At 42.4% G+C, this 19,838-nt stretch overlaps 1 protein-coding gene across 1 annotated transcript in view; it reads left to right on the top strand.

Annotated features, from left to right (window-relative positions):
* Positions 1-14,363, top strand: part of LOC141271449 (uncharacterized) — a 120,219-nt gene extending 105,856 nt beyond the window's left edge. The window contains exons 19-24 of the mRNA XM_073681521.1: positions 5,445-5,519; positions 5,649-5,828; positions 5,911-6,034; positions 6,132-6,229; positions 8,316-8,406; positions 13,056-14,363. Of these exons, the coding sequence (XP_073537622.1) occupies positions 5,445-5,519; positions 5,649-5,828; positions 5,911-6,034; positions 6,132-6,229; positions 8,316-8,406; positions 13,056-14,161 (1,674 nt within the window). The 3' untranslated portion in view covers positions 14,162-14,363. The remainder of the gene's footprint in view (positions 1-5,444; positions 5,520-5,648; positions 5,829-5,910; positions 6,035-6,131; positions 6,230-8,315; positions 8,407-13,055) is intronic.
* The last annotated feature ends 5,475 nt before the right edge of the window (positions 14,364-19,838 follow it).

The raw sequence follows: 19,838 nt of genomic DNA on the forward strand, positions 1-19,838 counted from the left end.
GTTTCTCAAAACCTACCCTGATCTGCCTGAGCTGCTTGTGAAAGTACACCGCCTATGTGACCATTTCAGAAAGTCAGTACAGCTTCCTCACGCTCTGGCAGTGCTTCAGCACGCTTGCAGCTTCCAGGTCACCGACTGGTGTGCGATGTCACCATGCGTTGGAACTCAACGCTGCAAATGTTGGGAAGGATTTGTGAGCAGCAGAGGGCAGTTGTTGAGTACCAGCTTCAACACGCCCGTCGGTATTCAGGTCAGCCTCCGCACATAAGAGCTGATGAGTGGGCATGGATGTCTGACATCTGTGCTGTCCTCCAAAATTTTGAGGACTCGACCAAGATGGTGAGCAGCGATGGTGCCATAATTAGCATCACCATCCTGCTTTTCTGCATACTGAAACTCTCGCTGCTCACAATTAAAGAGGAGACTTTGCAGGCGGAGCACAATGAGATGGAGCAAGGAACTATACAGGGTGATGGTACACAACCCAGCCTCATCTCATCTCAATGTGGATTTGGTGATAATGAGGAGGAAGAAGAGAAGGAACAAGATCTGGTTTCCTGCGCTACAGACGGTACTACCCACACCACATTAATACCGTCTGTTCAGCGTGGATAGCCTGAGGAGATGGAGAAGAACATGGACAGTCGTTCTCTTGGTGAGGACAGGGAAGTCTTGGCTGTTGGCTGTCTGGCACACATGGCTGACTTTATGTTCCGCTGTCTTTCCCGTGGCCCTCGCGTTGTACTCATTTTGGGCAACAGTAATTACTGGTTGGTCACAGTTCTAGACCCGTGCTACAAGGAGAATTTTCTATCTCTCCTTCCTGTGGCGGAGAGGTCTAATAAAATGTTGTAGTACCAGAAGGCTCTTGTTGACGAATTATTAAAAAAATTCCCATCTGACAACTCTGGAGGTCACAGTTCATTAGACAATCAAGGAATATAGGAGAGGGAGACACAAACCAGATATAGCAGAGGCAGGGGAACACTGTCAAAGGTCTGGGACAGTTTTCTTAGACCCTCCCAGCGCCCAGGCCCTGATGCACGGGGTACTCTGACAAGGAGGGAAAAGTTTTGGAAGATGCTGAAGGAGTATCTTGGCAAATGTACCAGCGTCCTTCGTGATTCCTCTGTGCCTTACAACTATTGGGTATCCAAGCTAGACACATGGCATGAACTGTCTCTCTACGCATTGGAGGTCCTGATCTGCCCTGCCGCTAGCATTTTTTCAGAGCAGGTTTTTAGTGCCGCCGGGGGCATTATAACTTATAGGCGCATCCACCTGTCAACTGAAAATGCTGACTCTTATCAAAATTAACAAGTGCTGAATTGGGCCAGACTTCTCAACACCACTGGATGATAGCAGTGGAACATAAAGTCAAATCCATTGTTTGTTTTTTTTGGGTGTCTATTCCCATGCACCCCTTCACATCCAGACATGGGTATACGCTTCAGGATTTTTTTCTATTTTATGTTGTCCTCCTCCTTCTCCTCATCCTCCACCACCATATCACCAGGGTGACCATCATGCAACGCCCACATCATTTTTTTAAGGGTGTTTATGATACCTGTAGGAACTATTTTTAGAGGCCTACAACTAACTTTATATATAATATATATGTATACCGCTCAAGGGTCAATATTTTTCAGCCCATGCACTTAGTGCATGGACATTACCAGTCTAGGAGACCCACTTCTTAATAATGGAAAATACATTTTTAACTGAGGCCATCCACTACGTCTCTTCAAATTGGTATTGGAGTGTGTCCTAATGTTTGACAGCCCTTGAACTTGCTGTATACACTATAATAGTATAGGAGACCCACTCCTATGTTGTGTTGCAGTACCAGATGGCCCTTGTTGAAGAATTATTATAAAGATTCCCATCTGACAATGGTGGCAGCAGAGGTCACAGTTTCTTGGAAAACCAAGGAGTACAGGCATGGGATAAACAAACCAGATGCGGCAGAGGCAGGGGAACGCTGTCAAAAGTCTGGGACAGTTTTCTCAGACCCTCCCAGCACCCAGGCTCTGATGTGCGGAGTACTCTGACAAGGAGGGAAAATGTTTGGAAGATGCTGAAGGACTTCCCTTGCAACTGTACTTCTGTGATTCCTCTGTGCCTTACAACTATTGTGTATCCAAGTTGGACACGTGGCATGAACTGTCTCTCTATGCCTTGGAGGTCCTGGCTGCTAGCGTTTTGTCAGAGATGGTTTTAGTGCCGCCGGGGGTATTATAACATATACGTAATAACAGTATAGGAGACCCAGTACTTAATAATGGGAAGGCCAATTCAAGTCGATTTTATATTCTACAATATTACCTCTCTTATCTGAAATTCGTTTACGGGTGAGCTATTGCAGTATGGATAGCGTATTACACTGATCCCGCCAGGTATTATTGCCTTTTACTGCGTGCTGCAGAAAAAAATACAAATCTATTCTATTCCCTATTGATACCGCTGTTAGCTGCATTTACAATAGGAACAGGTACAAGGTATCATCAGCTGGAGATGAGTGTTATTCATTGTCGTCTAATACATCTCTTCCACAGTGCATTACTTGATTGATATTTTCCATGCACTCGTTGACTGATTCATATTTTTTAACGGTGATCTTTACTCATAAATTTATGAAAGCAGGCAGGATGGCTTGCGTTCGTTCATAGTTTGTTGCGACCACGTCCAAAAAAACTCTTCGGGGCCGGCTAAAATGTATTTTTTATTGTACAATATTACCTCTCTTATCTGCAATTTGGGTACGGGTGAGCTATAGCAGTAGAGATAGCGTATTACAAGCATCTAGTCCGGGATTATTGCCATATACTCTGTGCTGCAAAACAGAAAAAAAATCTATTCCCTATTGATATTCTAATCCCTATTGATACCGCTGTAAGTTGCATTTACAATAGGGACAGGTGCTAGGTCGTATCATCAGCTGGAGATAAGTGTTCATTCTGGTCGCATACATCTCTTCCATAGTCTATAATTTGATTGATTTTTTCTTTTCCATACACTCATTAACCGATTCATAATTTTTGCGGTGAAAATTTCTATCAGAAATGAATCAAGGTTGACAGAAATTTATCATGGTTGACAGAAATTAATCTGTCACACATTTTTGAAATTTGACCGAAATTAATCAAAGTTAAAAATTTTTTACTGATTTAATGTGTCCATTCGCAGTTTCTCTGTAGCTTCTGAATGTAAGTTTAGTGGTGGGAGGCTTGAAGCTACTGGAGCTGGAATTACCACTACAGAACTCTCCAGTGCTTTATTTCCATCCATTTCTGGGTGCTTCTTGAAGTATGTTTGGGGTCATTGTCCTGCTGGAAGACCCATGACCTAGGATGCAAACCAGCTTTATGACACTGGGCACTACATTGCGACCCAAAATCCTTTGGGAATCTTCACATTTCATGATGCTTTGCACATAGTCAAGGCATCCTGTGCCAGAGGCAGCAAAACTCCTGAATATCATTGAACCAACCTCCACCATATTTGAAGGGAAAACAAACAAACTGAGCTCAGAGAGTGAATCCTTCATTAGCTTAGGTAAGTGGTGTGAAAGTTTTATAGTCCCAGACCTGATGCCCTCACTGCCTCTGGAGCAGATTCCTCAGATTTTGTAGTAAATCATAAATCCTTGTGACATATTTAATCCTGTGTGGAGGGAATCAAAGACTGTAATAAGTTCTAGGATAATTAATGGATATTTAAATAGGAATAGGTCTCTTTTTTTAGCATGAAAGTCTGTGCCTTTTTGTTTGTTCATGTAGCCAGGAGGGGCGACATTTTAGAGTGGAGCCGTGTGTATATTGTATTAAAAGTTATATTTCATCCCACTTCATTGCTTTAACTAATACATCTGCACACCTCGTACACGCGTGGCTCTGCTCCGTACACCTCGTACACGGGCAGCTCTGCTCCGTACACCTCGTACACACACGGCTCCGCTCCGTACACCTCGTACACACGCGCCACCGCTCCCTATACCCCGTACACCTCGTACACACGCGGCTCCGCTCCGTACACATCGTACACACGCGGCTACGCTCTGTACACCTTGTACACACGCAGCTCCACTCCGTACACCTTGTACACGCGCGGCTCCGCTCCGTACACCTCGTACACGCGCGGCTCCGCTCCGTACACCTCGTACACGCGCGGCTCCGCTCCGTACACCTCGTACACGCGCGGCTAAGCTCCGTACACCTCGTACACGCGCGGCTCCGCTCCGTACACCTCGTACACGCGCGGCTCCGCTCCGTACACCTCGTACACGCGCGGCTCCGCTCCGTACACCTCGTACACGCGCGGCTCCGCTCCGTACACCTCGTACACGCGCGGCTCCGCTCCGTACACCTCGTACACGCGGGGCTCCGCTCCGTACACCTCGTACACGCGGGGCTCCGCTCCGTACACCTCGTACACGCGCGGCTCCGCTCCGTACACCTCGTACACGCGCGGCTCCGCTCCGTACACCTCGTACACGCGCGGCTCCGCTCCGTACACCTCGTACACGCGCGGCTCCGCTCCGTACACCTCGTACACGCGCGGCTCCGCTCCGTACACCTCGTACACGCGCGGCTCCACTCCGTACACCTCGTACACACGCGGCTCCGCTCCGTACACCTCGTACACACGCGGCTCCGCTCCGTACACCTCGTACACACGCGGCTCCGCTCCGTACACCTCGTACACACGCGGCTCCGCTCCGTACACCTCGTACACACGCGGCTCCGCTCCGTACACCTCGTACACACGCGGCTCCGCTCCGTACACCTCGTACACACGCGGCTCCGCTCCGTACACCTCGTACACACGCGGCTCCGCTCCGTACACCTCGTACACACACGGCTCTGCTCCGTACACCTCGTACACACACGGCTCCTCTCCGTACACCTCGTACACACGCGGCTCTGCTACATCCCCCCTGTAAACCCCTCCTGACCCCACACATAACCTTCACCTCATCCAGCACAGCAGAGTCCTGTATCCACTGAGGCCCCTGATCATGTGACCCATGACTCCTCCCCTCCTGTGACCTCATCACAGGTCCTGTAAGCAGCAGTAGATCTTTGTTTCTCTCATGAGAAGCCGCTGACGGAGCTTTAGGTGACAGGTGAGTTCTTAGATTGGAATTATCTCACTGAAGCCTTCATTACTGGAGATTTCCTGCAATTTATAATTTTTAATCCTGAAGATTGTGAGTCCATGAAGCCGGAGTCCTCTCCCCTCTGTACATGGTTGGTCACTGATATGTTACTGTATTGTATATATATATGTAAAGCGTCTTCATGTATACAGCACCAGAGAGTCAATAGTGCTCTAATAATAATACTGTTATGTCATCTTCTCCCCATTCAGGTCCCTACAGTACCGGATCCTCTCAGTGGAGATCTTCTATATAAGAGAATTTTCCTCATTGACCATCAAGGATGGATAGGGACAGGGACAAGATGGCGGAGAGGATATTACACCTCACCCTAGAGATCCTCTTCCGGCTTACTGGAGAGGTGAGAGATTCTGATGACGTCACATTACATCATTCTTATCTATGGGAATAACAGATGGACAGAACTGGAGAGGTGAGGACTCTGGAAAGGCCTATAGTGAGATTTATTAATGTGTCTCTCCATAACCAGGATTACACAGTAGTGAAGAAAACCTCTAGTGAGCGCTGTCAGGACCCTGTGTCTGAGGGATGGGGAAGACCCCTGAGCCCAATCACAGGGCCTCCACCTCACCCCATGATAGATGAGGACATCAATGACCAGAAGATCCTAGAACTCACCTACAAGATGATTGAGCTGCTGACTGGAGAGGTGACACTGCTGAGAATGCTGGGACATTATATGGTAACGCTATGAAGGGATCGGGGGATGACAATATCATTGTATGTATCAGGTTCCTATAAGGTGTCAGGATGTCACAGTCTATTTCTCCATGGAGGAGTGGGAGTACTTAGAAGGACACAAAGATCTGTACAAGGACGTCATGATGGAGGTCCCCCAGCTTCTCACATCACCAGGTAATAGGACTAAATACACACGGCCTATAATTATCTATATGTAATGAATTAATTCACTCCCTATATGTAATTCAGTACCTGTTTGGGTTTCCTCCAGTTCTGTCCAGTAAGAGGACAACACCAGACAGATGTCCCCGTCCTCTTCTTCCCCAGGACTGTAAAGAAGAATATCCCTATGTGCTTCAGGATCATCAGGTAGATGGAGAGAAGGTGTCATGAAATCTCCCCTATGATGTGTAGAAGGCTGTGAAGGTCTTGTGTTCAGTCCTGTTTTACCCATCAGTATTATACACTGAATGGCCAATTTATTAGAGAAGCCTGTATATAAATTAGACCCTTAAACTCAGAGTGCAGCAGTTTTTGTAGATCACTTCTCGGTGTAAATCCACATAAAAATGTGAATGACGACCTATCTAGGCAGCTTTGTATATTATTTACATCCAGTCCTGCTCATCGTTATTGGCACCCATGAAGTTTAAGGTACATAATGTGAAATATCTCCTGAAAAAAATGAATCAAGTGAAACATTTTTTTTTTTTATAGTGCACTCATGTTAAATACAAAAGAGCAAATGATGAACAATAAAGTAAAACCAAAACCGATGGGAGGGAAACATAGAAAATCCTAAAGCTTGCTGTGTCACTGGTATTGGCACCCTCTATGTTAATTTAGTATGGAAACATATTTTGACTCGCCTGTGGCAAATCACAAAAGAGATTCTCCTGTGATTAATTGTCGGTGCCCATGTGACATGAATTAGCCATGATGACTTCACTGTTTTAAAAAGACACATGGTAGGCCCTGTTCCTTTTTCACAATGGTGAGGACATCAGAACTGCTACTATTAGCAAACACAAGACTTCCAAAGGGCCATCTCCAAAAACCTTGGTATCTCAGTTTCAACTGTGCGCAATGTTATTAAGAAGTTTGCCAAGTATGGAACCTTCAAGAACCTTCCTGGACAGGGAAAGAGGAAAATTGACAAGAGATGTCTTCAAAGGTTGGTGCGAACAGTGGAATAAACACCACATCAAACATCCAAAGACCTGAAGGCCAACCTGGAACAATCTGGGATCATGGTTTTTGCAAGTAAAATACTCCGCACACTAAACCAAGCAGAGCTTTACGAGCGAAAGGCAAGGAAGAAATCATTGCTGAAGAAAAGACATAAAAAGGAAAGACTGATCTTTCCCAGTACCTTGACAAACCACAATCCTTCTGGGAAAATGTTCTGTGGACAGATGAAACAAAAATAGAGCTTTTTTGGCAATGCAAAGCAACAGTTTGTTTACAGACAGTGCAATGAAGCTTATAAGGAAAATAACACCTTACCAACATTTAAGCATGGTGGAGGATCCATAATGCTGTGCGGTTGCTTTGCTGCGTCTGGTACTGGAGGCCTTGACCGTATGACAGGAATCATGAAACCAGAGAATTATCAAGAGAGTTTAGAGCTATTATGTCCTACCCAGTGTAAGAAAACTTGGTTTGAATCGAAGATCATGGGTCCACCAGCAAGACAATGACTCAAAGCACACATCCAAAAGTAAACAGGAATGGTTGAAAAATAAAAAAAATTACTTTTTTAAAATAGCCAGCAATGAGTCATGACCTCAATCCCATTGAAATTGGCATCCATGTATCTTTCTTTGGGGTGTGAATATTTCAGGCTGGTGGAGGTGAAGTAATGATGTTGAGAAAGTTTTTGTGGCACATCCTGGGTGCTCTGATTTCTGTTCATTTGGACAGTAGTGTTCACCAAAGCATTGTGGTTCAACCCTTCAAGCGCCCTGCCATAAGAGTCGTATAGTCATGGATTGATTTTGGAAACATCGCAGAGAAGTTTCTCATTCTTCTCTGACCTTCACAGTCCATAGATCTTAGTGCTGAAGAGTATCTTCGGGATAAGGTAGAAAGCCCTGTCTCTCTAATTTGAGGCAACTGCAAAAAGATACCCTGTCCGAATGGAGGTTCAGCGAGCCACTAGTTCGATGTTTCTAATAATGTGGCCATTCAGTGTATGTTTTATACCTGGTGGAGATGACAGGATAAAGCTGGTCATAGGCATTAGATGTTGTCTGGATCTTCTCACAATTTTCCGGTTATGGAGACTGCTGGTTACAATTAGGAGCCGACAGGTTGGATTTATACTGGAGACCTGTATGTGATAACTACTACTGTCATTTTTTATCAACATGTTAATTTATGTTCATCTTTGTTTTTCTAAATCATTTCATGTGACTTCTCCATCTGTCTATGACTTTTACAATCTTTGTTTCAGGGTGAAGCTCTGACCCTTATTAATACTGCAGGGACATATGAGAGGTGTGATGAGTGGAGTAAAGAGGAGATTCCTACAGAGAACCACACAGGTGAGTAGTAACCACTTAATGCAGAGAAGTCACAGATTCTACTCAGCTACTGGCTGCTACAATTATGTATTGATTTTTTTTTTAGGTTATGTTCCTTCAAGGTTTTTTACGTGTATTTTACTGGCCGACAAACCTGATGATTTTTAAATTTTGCAAAATTGAAATGGAGCTTTTTTTTCCCTAAACAAAAAATAAATACCGCGTTGATCTCCATATATTCGTTCCTGGCTTTATTGATACTTGATTGCTGTAGTCAATAAGTTGCAAATATCAGATATCCTTTGGTCACCACTGTGATCAGTGATAATTGCTCAACTATGATCCCATCCGGCCAGAAGAGGAAGTACTGAGATCAGCCATAGGCAGATTCTAATAGATCGTGCGTCAGCGTAAAACTGAAAGGTTTGATTTGTTGCAATATAAAAGTATTGCGTGTGTATTAGACCAGCAATCTGCTTATTGAGTGAGTGTTCAAATCCAATAGTGGGCGAAGTATTAAAAGGAAAAAAATAGTTACATTTATTAAAAAACAAAACAGGAAAAATTCACCATTAAAAACAACGGTTTTTATGTAAAAATAAACATATGCACATTATTGATAATTTTGTGTCCCGTATAACCCGAGCTATAAAAGTTACATTATTCTTTATGTAAAAAAAACATGCCAAAGAAAGATGTTTTTTCATCAAAATATCACACAAAAAATACAACTAAACAAAAAACAATCTTGTGTACAAGATAAAATGGTATTCCTTAAGACTTCTCATTCTTCTGCCCTTGAAAGAGGTGATTTCTGGGCGTGGTACGTGCAATAGGGTATTATTTTAGGCAGGGCGCAGGGGATTCTGCTGCTCTCTTTGCCTGTGTTACCACCTAATTGTGCAATCTCTTATCACCCGTCCATTGGCTGGGAGCACCGGCAAAGGGAAGGAACCCTGATCAGGATTGGACTTGTCATTGTGTTCAGCTTTCAACTTCCTGGCTTTACAGTTTGCAAATTGGGGCGATTCTGGACTGGGCTAATAATCCTCTGCAGGTTTATCTACTGTAACTTTGTTAATGTGGTATTCTCAATTTATTAAATTGCTTTAGTTAGTTAGAAAGTAGGAAAATAAGCAAGTTTTACTATTGACTTGCTTGTTCTATCAGCTGTTGTTCTTCTGTAATGACAGCTTTTATCTCTAATAGTGTACTGCTGGTTTTCATGGAGCTTGGTCACCAGTACCTGGCTAAGTGTTGGCAAAAATTACATTCCAAGAGAGGAGTTAACTCATAACATTCCAGTCAGCTCTCTCCAGCCCATGATTTCTATTCAGCAGTTATCTAGTCCCCCCTTTCAGATCAGGACTCTTATCATTTCAGCAAAATCACAATCCTTGGCACAGCACCCAGAATCACATCTAGTTTCCACAACAGTTATAATCAAAGCTCTCACTCTTCTGAGACATGTGCAAGAGCGTAACAATAGGTGCAGTCGCACCTGCGCCCTGGACACTAGGGGGGCCCCAATGGTCCCTTTGTCCCATATGAAAAGACTATTACTGCGAAAGACCTGTTAATTGGGGGCCCCATTGGATATTTTGCATTAGGGCCCACAAGCTTCAAATTGCACCACTGGCCATGTGTTTGTGCAAAGTTCTTGTTATTACTATCTAAATATAAGAACTCAGAACAAATACTGACAGACTGTTAATTTGTAGTAGCTGAATGAAGCTGCTTACCTGAACTGTCATTAAGGAGTGCCCAACCAAACATCCAGAAAGTAAGGAGAGACTGCATATCTCTGAGCTGCTCAAGAGACAACTTGAAAATAACTTTTATTTCCTCTAAATAGTCAAGTTTGATCACCGCCTTGAGAGATCCTGTGTCATGGCTCAGTTTTGGGGATTCGATCAGGTGAACTCTTGCTCCGTGGTAGGTTTTCCTGCCTGCTGGACTATTGCACTCTTCTTCCCTATCCTAATGCTGTTGGTTCCTATTGCCGTTATTTTTCCTTTCTGGGATTGTTCTTCTTTAGATGTTTCCCATTGTTCCGTTTTGCTTCGCCCTATTACAGTCTGGGTTGGGCTATATATATTCTGCCTTTGCTGCACTTGTTTGCTGCCTATATTTCCTGGTGGATGTATATTTAGGGATTCCAGCTCTTTATCTTAGGGGTTTACCTAGCTGGATAAACTCCAGTATTATTCTTGCAGTAAGTTGGTTTGCATTCCCTCCCAGCACCTTTTCCTTTTACCACTGTTAGGTTCTTGGCAGGTCTATCTTTTTCCTTTATTTTTGGTACTCCTTAACCTTCACCCCTTCACCTTATTTGAATGTGTTTTAGTATCTCACCTTGGGTTCTCGTATCCTTCCTTTCCCCTTGTTGGTAGTGTGTTGTGGCTTCCCCTCTAGTTCCTCAGGAATAACGAGAAACCCTTCGACGGCCTTTTAAGGAGCCAGGTCTGAGGTGGTTTTAAGTTGTGGGGCTAGGTCCTTTCTAGTTTGTACAGTGACCAGTGTGACGTTTTTCTGGTGTGAGTGTGAACATGTTCATAACACCCTGGTGCGGCTGATCGAAAGACCTTACTAAGCCATCCAATCAGTAGTAATGACGTGTGTACAATGGGCAAGGATTTAATCAACGCGAGCTTATGAAGCGCACTTACTGGGAATTCCTCGTTCATGGGGAAGAATTCCAATCCCTGATCAATGGAGGTTCAGGGAGTTACCCACACATGTCACTAACCGTAGACACGTACTAGTTAGTTCATGGTGGTTTGCAAACAGTCCCAGATATTTAAGGGCATCACAAACCTGTTATTGCTCAATTTTGCATGACTTAGCACTATTTGTTCTCTAAGAAGCTGGCTTTGGACCACAGGGAAGATTGTAGCTAGTCAGTATGGAGTCTCTTTTCTTATCAGAATTTACCAGACAAATCGCTCTACCTATAAAGACTACGGACCACCACCCATAGAATCAAGAACGATCTTTCAGTCTGTAAATCCTTTCCATGTCTGGGCCTGGTGAGGTTTCCTGTGTTGAGTCAAATTAAGCCACAGGCTCCACTCCTGGTCTTACCTTTCCATCAGTTCATTGGAGTTTCATCTTTTCAGCCATACTCCTCTACCCCCTCACCCGCATAACACAAAGAGACTTAGATCTCTTGGTTAGCTTCGTATATGGCTTTCATTCTTGAATCTTGACTAATGAAAACCTTCTTGACAACTGCTTTTTCATTGGTTCCTCTAATGATTCTATACAGATACACCCAGCCATCCCTCTTTCAGTGTCTCAGTACCAACAAAACAGAACCGGAATCCATCCCATTGCATTATTCCTAGCCAGAGTATTCAGGAGTGGCTGTCTGCTTTGAACATTGTTTTTTTTTTCACAAGAAACACTTTAGGATTTCGGAATACTTAGCCAAGATCACTGGAGAGGCAACTCAGAGCTTTTTTCTGCAGCAGCTTTAGTATATGCTATAGGAGCTATAATTATCGCGGCTGCTGGCACCAGACTTGCCCTCCGATAGATCTTCATGAAAGGATATAAAGTGATTTTTCATCACTACCTCGCTTAGTGCAGAGTGGGCAAAAAAAAGCCATCGATGTAAAAATAAAAATTTACACTGAAACTCTCAGAATATGATGATGCAAACAATTTTTTTAAAGTGTTTTTAGTGTGCAAAACAGAGAAAAATACAGTATATAAACTAGTATCTCTGTAATCCATTTCACTCAAAGAATAACGTTCTCTATCACTTTTGCTCAAAAATAAATGGTGTAAAAATATTTAAATATAAACAATTTGTGAATTACTGCTTTTTGTTCATTTTGTCTCCCAAAAAATTGACATAAAAAGGTTTTGTATTTGGATTGGCTAATTGTGCAGAATCATCATTCGCCTGATCATGTACTATATTGTAGCAACTGGTGTGAAGTAACCATGCGGGGTCATGCCAACATAAGTACATTACAGCATATACAGTAAATTAACAAAAACTAATCTTGATAGATGTAGAAATGATAACATTTTTGTCTGTGGAATATATAGTTTATATATCTTGCTCTATTCGATCTGCAAAGGTACCAGGGACTGGCAACTATGGCTTGCAGAGGAGACTTGCAAGTTATTTTTCCAATCCCCCAGTTATCCCATATTTGTAGATTTGTGATGGAAACCAATGTTTTATGTATTCAGTTGTCCAAAAGACTTGACCTTTATTTTTATATCCACCACTTGGCTCCAGTAAAAACACAACAAAATAGTGCAAATCAGCCCCACACTTTCGCCAAAGCCATGGTTTATTTGTAGATGACCATACTACTCTTACCTGCTCTCAGTCAGAAGGTATGTAACTAATAGCACTGACTTATAGGCCCCATTATGAGTCTACACTAAATGTTTCAATAAATATAGATATTTCATAGTTCACAAAAGATTGGTGATTGGCACCAAGGAAACTATGAAGTAGTTGGCTAACATCGCAATCTAATAGTCCATGCTTTGACATCTGCTGTTGTTACCATTACTGTAATCAGCTGATAATTGAATTTTAATATAACTTGTGTATTTATTTTTATATAGAAATAATATAAAATGCATAAATATTATAGCTTTAATGTATTGTTTAAAAATAATAAATTCAATTTTATTCTTGGCAGATGACTGTACCAGGAGCTCGGAGTCACATCTGATATTTTCTGATTTTAAAGTTGATGACCATGGTATCACACAAAATATATATGAAGAATATACAATTATTCCAGACATAACTCCAGCCCACCACAGCAAAAATCTATTATCTGATCCTCTTCAACAGATCCAATCTTCTGGTTCACTAAAGACTGCTGAGCAAAATAAAAATAACAGAAGCGATGGTGAACATCAAAGTGATGGCACAATAGAGCAGCTGTTTTCTTGTTCGGAATGTGGAAAATATTTCAAAAAGAAATCAGATTTGTTTCAACATCAGAGAATTCACACAGGGAAAAAGCCTTTGTCATGTTTCGAATGTAAGAAATGTTTTACTCTGAAATCAGATCTTGTTAGACACCTGAGATGTCACACAGGGGAGAAACCATTTTCATGTTCGGAATGTGGGAAATGTTTCAGTCGGAAAACAAATCTTGTTACACATCAGAAAATTCACACAGGGGAGAAGCCATTTTCATGTTCAGAATGTGGGAAGTGTTTTACACTGAAGTCACATCTTGTTACACATCAGACATTTCACACAGGGGAAAAGCCATTGTCATGTTTCCAATGTAAGAAATGTTTTACTCTGAAATCAGATCTTGTTAGACACCTGAGAAGTCACACAGGAGAGAAGCCATTTTCTTGTTCAGAATGTGGGAAATGTTTTAATCGGAAAGCAAATCTTGTTAGACACCTGAGAAGTCACACGGGGGAGAAGCCATTTTCATGTTCAGAATGCGAGAAATGTTTTGATCGGAAAACAAATCTCATTAGACATCAGAGAATTCATACAGGGGAGAAGCCATTTTCATGTTCAGAATGTGGGAAGTGTTTTTCACTGAAATCACATCTCATTGCACATCGGATATTTCACACAGGGGAGAAGCCATTTTCATGTGCAGAATGTGGGAAATGTTTTAATCGGAAAGAAAATCTTGCTTCACATAAAAGAACTCACACAGGGGAGAAGCCGTTTTTATGTTCAGAATGTGGGAAATGTTTTACAGACAAATCACAACTTGCCAAACATCAGAAAACTCACAGAATGGAAAATACATTTTCTTTTTTTTAATAATTTTATTGACAAATTGTACCAGCAATAATACAACAGTTACAGTCTACTAGAGAAAGGGAACACAATTTAGACTACTAACTGATTATTAGAAAATGTATGCACTTACCAATAGAATCCAAATAAGACGCCTATACAGTGGGTACGGAAAGTATTCAGACCCCTTTAAATTTTTCACTCTTTGTTTCATTGCAGCCATTTGGTAAATTCTAAAAAGTTCATTTTTTTTCTCATTAAAGTACACTCTGCACCCATCTTGACTGAAAAAAAACAGAAATGTAGAAATTTTTGCGAATTTATTAAAAAAGAAAAACTGAAATATCACATGGTCATAACTATTCAGACCCTTTGCTCAGACACTCATATTTAAGTCACATGCTGTTCATTTCCTTGCGATCCTCCTTGAGATGGTTCTACTCCTTCATTAGAGTCCAGCTGTGTTTAATTAAACTGATAGGACTTGATTTGGAAAGGCACACACCTGTCTATATAAGACCTCACAGCTCACAGTGCATGTGAGACCAAATGAGAATCATGAGCTCAAAGGAACTGCCCAAGGAGCTCAGAGACAGAATTGTGGCAAGACACAGATCTGGCCAAGGTTACAAAAGAATTTCTGCATTACTCAAGTTTTCTAAGAGCACAGTGGCCTCCATAATCCTTAAATGGAAGCAGTTTGGGACCACCAGAAGTCTTCCTAGACCTGGCCGTCCAGCCAAACTGAGCAATCGTGGGAGAAGAGCCTTGGTGGGAGAGGTAGAGAAGAACCCCAAAATCATTGTGGCTGAGCTCCAGAGATGCAGTAGGGAGATGGGAGAAAATTCCACAAAGTCAACTATCACTGCAGCCCTCCACCAGTCGGGCCCTTATGGCTGAGTGGCCTGACGGAAGCCTCTCCTCAGTGCAAGACATATGAAAGCTCGCATAGGGTTTGCTCAAAAACACATGAAGGACTCCCAGACTATGATAAATAAGATTCAGAATGGCAGAGGATCCCCAAATCCAGGTGTGAAAAACTTGTTGCATCATTCCGAAGAAGACTCATGGCTGTACTAGCTCTAAAGGGTGCCTCTCAATACTGAGCAAAGGGTCTGAATACTTATGACCATGTGATATTTCAGCTTTTCTTTTTTAATAAATTTGCAAAAATTTCTACATTTCTGTTTTTCTCAGTCAAGATGGGGAGCAGAGTGTACATTAATGAGAAAAAAAATGAACTTTTTAGAATTTACCAAATGGCTGCAATGAAACAAAGAGTGAAAAATTTAAAGGGGTCTGAATACTTTCCATACCCACTGTATATGACTCATGCTTATAAAATACACGTGTATAACTCTGTTGGGCTCTATGTGCTTCTAGATAAGCAAGTTTATGTTTACATTAATTAAACTGTCATGTCAATTCTGAACCTACATTTGTGCCTTCCATTTGTGAAATAACTTTTCCACTACATACATTGCAACTTAAAAAGATTCTATGGACCCTTGGCATAGCCAAAGATCTAAGTGTGCCTTCCTACCTACTTGTTTGTCTATGTGCCTACGATGCAGAAATGCTCTGGATTTTTTTTGAGCGTTTCTGCATCTCCATGACAGAAAAAACGCATGCGGATTGTACATGCGTTTTTCCTGCCAGGGACATGCGGAAGTGAAGCGTTCTTCACATGCATTTCCGCATGCGGGTTGTCAAGCGCTTTCCAAGTGATTTTAGCATCACTTTGAAAGTGCTTGACAACTTGGTCACACTATATAAATCCATGCAACCAGCATGGATTTATATAGTGTGACTGTAAAAGAATGGTAAAAAATAAATATATACTCATATTTTGATGGCTTGCTGACGTCAGCGGTCACATGACCCGTCACATGACTAAATGACGTCACCACAGGTCCTTTAGTCTACCGCGAGCTGCCAGCAAGCCAGGACGCATCGGATAAAGACACCGGGGGCCATCAGAAGGTAAGTATAATATTTATTTTTTATTTTATTCTTTTTTTACACGTTCTATGGTACCCGGGTCCGGAGGAGAGTCTCCTCTTCTCCAGACCCGGGTACTATCCGCACATTGAAACGCATGGAATCAGCATGTACAGATGCAGTGATGCAGATTCCATGCGTTCCAATGCAAGTCAATGGCGGTGAAAACGCCACTCTTCCGCAAAATAATTGGTAGTGCTGCGGATTTTTCCGCAATGATAATCCGCAGCGGAAATTTCCCCAGCATGTGCACAGCACATGCGGATTATCATTGGGGAACATGGCAGGAATTTTTATGAGCGTCATAAAGCCTCAGCCCAGAGAAAGCATACTGGTATACCCTGGATTTTTCCCTCCAATCCTATTGTTTAGCTGTACAAACGTGTAATGTCGATTTTACTAATGCACATGACTGTCACAAACACAGGGACCACATTTTTGAGATGGTCACCTTTTTCCAATTGTGATGGTGTGGTTTTTGTGACTAGGAGACCACCGGAAGCCCGGGAAATGGGTTCTGAGCTTCTGAGCATCATAGAGATTTCATATTTGATATCCATCTTCATGAATAGTGGTGATGGCAAACATGATGTCTCCATCTTGGATGTGGGACCCCCCCACACCAAGATATGAAATCTGAAGGATTTTTAGGTCTTCTGCAGCTGGGTGGGTTCACAAAGCCGAGCCCACGTGTGAGGTAAACACCATGGGTGTCTCCTAAGGTTTTGGCCCCTTTACTAAAAACCAGAACGGCCATAAACCAGCAGATTCTTGCCAGGGACGTCAGACGCATGCACACCACGCTGCGTGGAAGAATCACATCTAATTTCCGGGGAGCCGTCCCCCCCACAGAATCTGAGACCATCACCTCGTGGCACAGGTTTTGCTATTACTTATCCCTTTTATTTTAATAACTGTTTTATGCATATATGTACATTGTCTCTTTTATAATATCTTGTATATCTTTTGTAAACACTGCCCACTTTCGTGAGTAAATCATTATTATTTACCAGCTTCGTTCTTCTTGTCCTATGTCGAGCAAACACATTCCTCACCCGCTAATTCACGTTACCTAACGGGTACCCGATCCACCTGTCAAGCGATCGGTGGTGGCAGTATACCAGTGTTTATGTGATATTGTGGTTTGAGGGTGGCTAGTCGGAGGTATATATACGTTCCTGGAAGGAACTGGTGGTATATATACGTCCTGTCACATCACGTGCCGCAATAGTCGACATAAATTAGAGCAGCTGCACCCGTGCTTATCCTCGGTCAATACCGGGTTTGACCAGCAGGATAAGGGGGCGCCAGAGAGCTGCAAGGTCTGACAAAGTGTCGTTTTCCTGACACTAACCCTAGCCAAACTCTAACCCTAGCCAATCCCTAACACAACCCTAACCCTATCACAACCTTAGCCCAACCCTAACCCTAGCAAACTCTAACCCTAACACAACCCTAACCCTGCCCAACCCTGACACAACCCTAACCCTAGGAAAACCCTAACCCTAGCCAAACCCTAACCCTAGCACAACCCTAACCCTAGAACAACCCTAACCCTAGAACAACCCTAGAGTTTATTTTTTACGCCGTTTCTCGTGCATCACCATATTTTGAGAGCTATAATTTTTCCTTCTTTCAGCCGACAGTCATGAGATGGCTTGTTTTTTGAGAGACAAGTTGACGTTTTTATTGGTACCATTTTTGGGCACGTGACATTTTTTGATCGCTTTCTATTCTGATTTTTAGGAGGCAGAATGAACAAAAACCAACAATTCCGGAATGGTTTTCTTTTTGTTTTTTTTTATGCCGTTCCGCGTGCAGTAAAATTGATAAAGCAGCTTTATTCTTCGGGTCAGTACGTTTACAGCGGTACCACATTTATATAGTTTTTTTATGTTTTGTGCTTTTATACAATAAAACTATTTTATAGGAAAAATTATTTGTATCGCTTTATACTGAGAGCTATAACTTTTTAATTTTTCGGCTGATGGAGCTGTATGGCGGCTTGTTTTTTTGCCGGACAAGATGACGTTTTCAGTGGTACCATTTTTATTTAAGTTCGTCTTTTTGATCACTTTTTTTGAATTTTTTGTTCGGCGGAATGATGATTAAGCATAGCTTTTTGCCTAGTTTTTTATTTATTTTTTTACTGTGTTAATTAAAGGGGATAACTAGTGGAACAGTTCTATAGGTCAGGTAGTACCGGATGCGGCGATACAAAATGTGTACTTTTATTGGTTTGTTGATTTTTTTTCCCATAATAATATATATTTATGGGTACAGTATATATTTTTCTTTTTCACTTTCTGAATCTTTTTTTTACTTTTACACTTTGTCCCACTATGGGAATTTCATTTTTTTAACCCAGATCGCTTGCATATCATAGAAATGCTGCAGCCCTGCGCACACAGGTTAGTTTGACCGTGCACTGAGCATGATCTACCTAACTTCCTGCTGTCTGGTAACCCGGATGTCGTCATTTTTTTAAAGACTATCCAGTTAACCCCAAAAAGGTAATTTGCAACATCTGTCATGTAGGGAAAACAATACATGAATTTAGGCGCCGGATTGGCGAGCATCTAGGGTATATTGAGCATGCTCGAGACACACCCCTCGCCCGACATGTTAATAATCATCATGAGGGTAATGTGAAAGTGATCAAGTTTATGGGTAATGATCAGATACCCAAGCCTCAGGGGGGGGGGGATTGGAACAGATTGGTACTGCAGGCTGAGGCCAAATGGATTTTCTATCTGGACACTGTTGCACCCAGGGGCCTAAATGAACAGCTTACATATAGCTGTTTCATTTAATATTTTGTTATATATCCCTTTGTTTATCTACTCGTTCATAATATACCGGAGTAATATTCTATACTTCCACGACTCTTTCTCTTTATTCCATCCTACACTGCCAAAGGTAATCCTATATTTCAATTCTTGTCACTTTGACTACTTCAGTGTATACTAGAATGTTAGACCTCCCGCATATGAACTAATCAATTATGTGGTTGGTTGCTGATTTTTTATTGCCCATATGATCAGTATATATGTATATTATTTTACTTCACTATCGACTCTGTAATCCTTGTCTGAGGTTATGTTGGTTGCTTCTCCCATCTAATGGATATACTGTCCTTTGTGGCATTTATGCGTTATGTACCCTCATAAAAATTCTGTGGGGTGTGTGATATGTGGCTTACAGTAATCAATAACTTCATACCCTGTGATTGGAGCCTAAGCGGCCCACGGACGAGCTTCCTGATTGACAGCCCGGCTCACTAGCAGCACTGGATGTGACGCCCCTGGTTGTGACGCTTGCGTTCCGGTATGCGCTTCACGCTGATATCTGTTCTCAGCGTGGAGCCAGAGGACCGGAAATGACGTGTGTGTCTCAGCATGCGTTCCAACTCGGGCAGGGATGATACTGGCAATGCGTCCCTCCTCTATCCCCGCCTCCGGAAGTGACATTTGCGCTTCCTTTGGTTTGTGAGTGCGCTGGACTGTACGCATTCCGTAGATCCACATGGCTATACACTTCAGATAAGGGTAAGATGGTGGGCTCTTAATTTACATATATACCTAGGGGAACCACAGATTGGACTAAATGCATATAGTGGTCACCTGTTTGTGATTTCTTTTGATTAACCCTGTTATATATATCCCCTCTATTGACTCCCTCGTGCACTCCTTTTGAGTAT

Source organism: Phyllobates terribilis, unplaced genomic scaffold, assembly GCF_046119375.1.
Source record: "Phyllobates terribilis strain yellow unplaced genomic scaffold, ASM4611937v1 Scaffold_5__5_contigs__length_657084704, whole genome shotgun sequence".
Taxonomy (NCBI): domain Eukaryota; kingdom Metazoa; phylum Chordata; class Amphibia; order Anura; family Dendrobatidae; genus Phyllobates; species Phyllobates terribilis.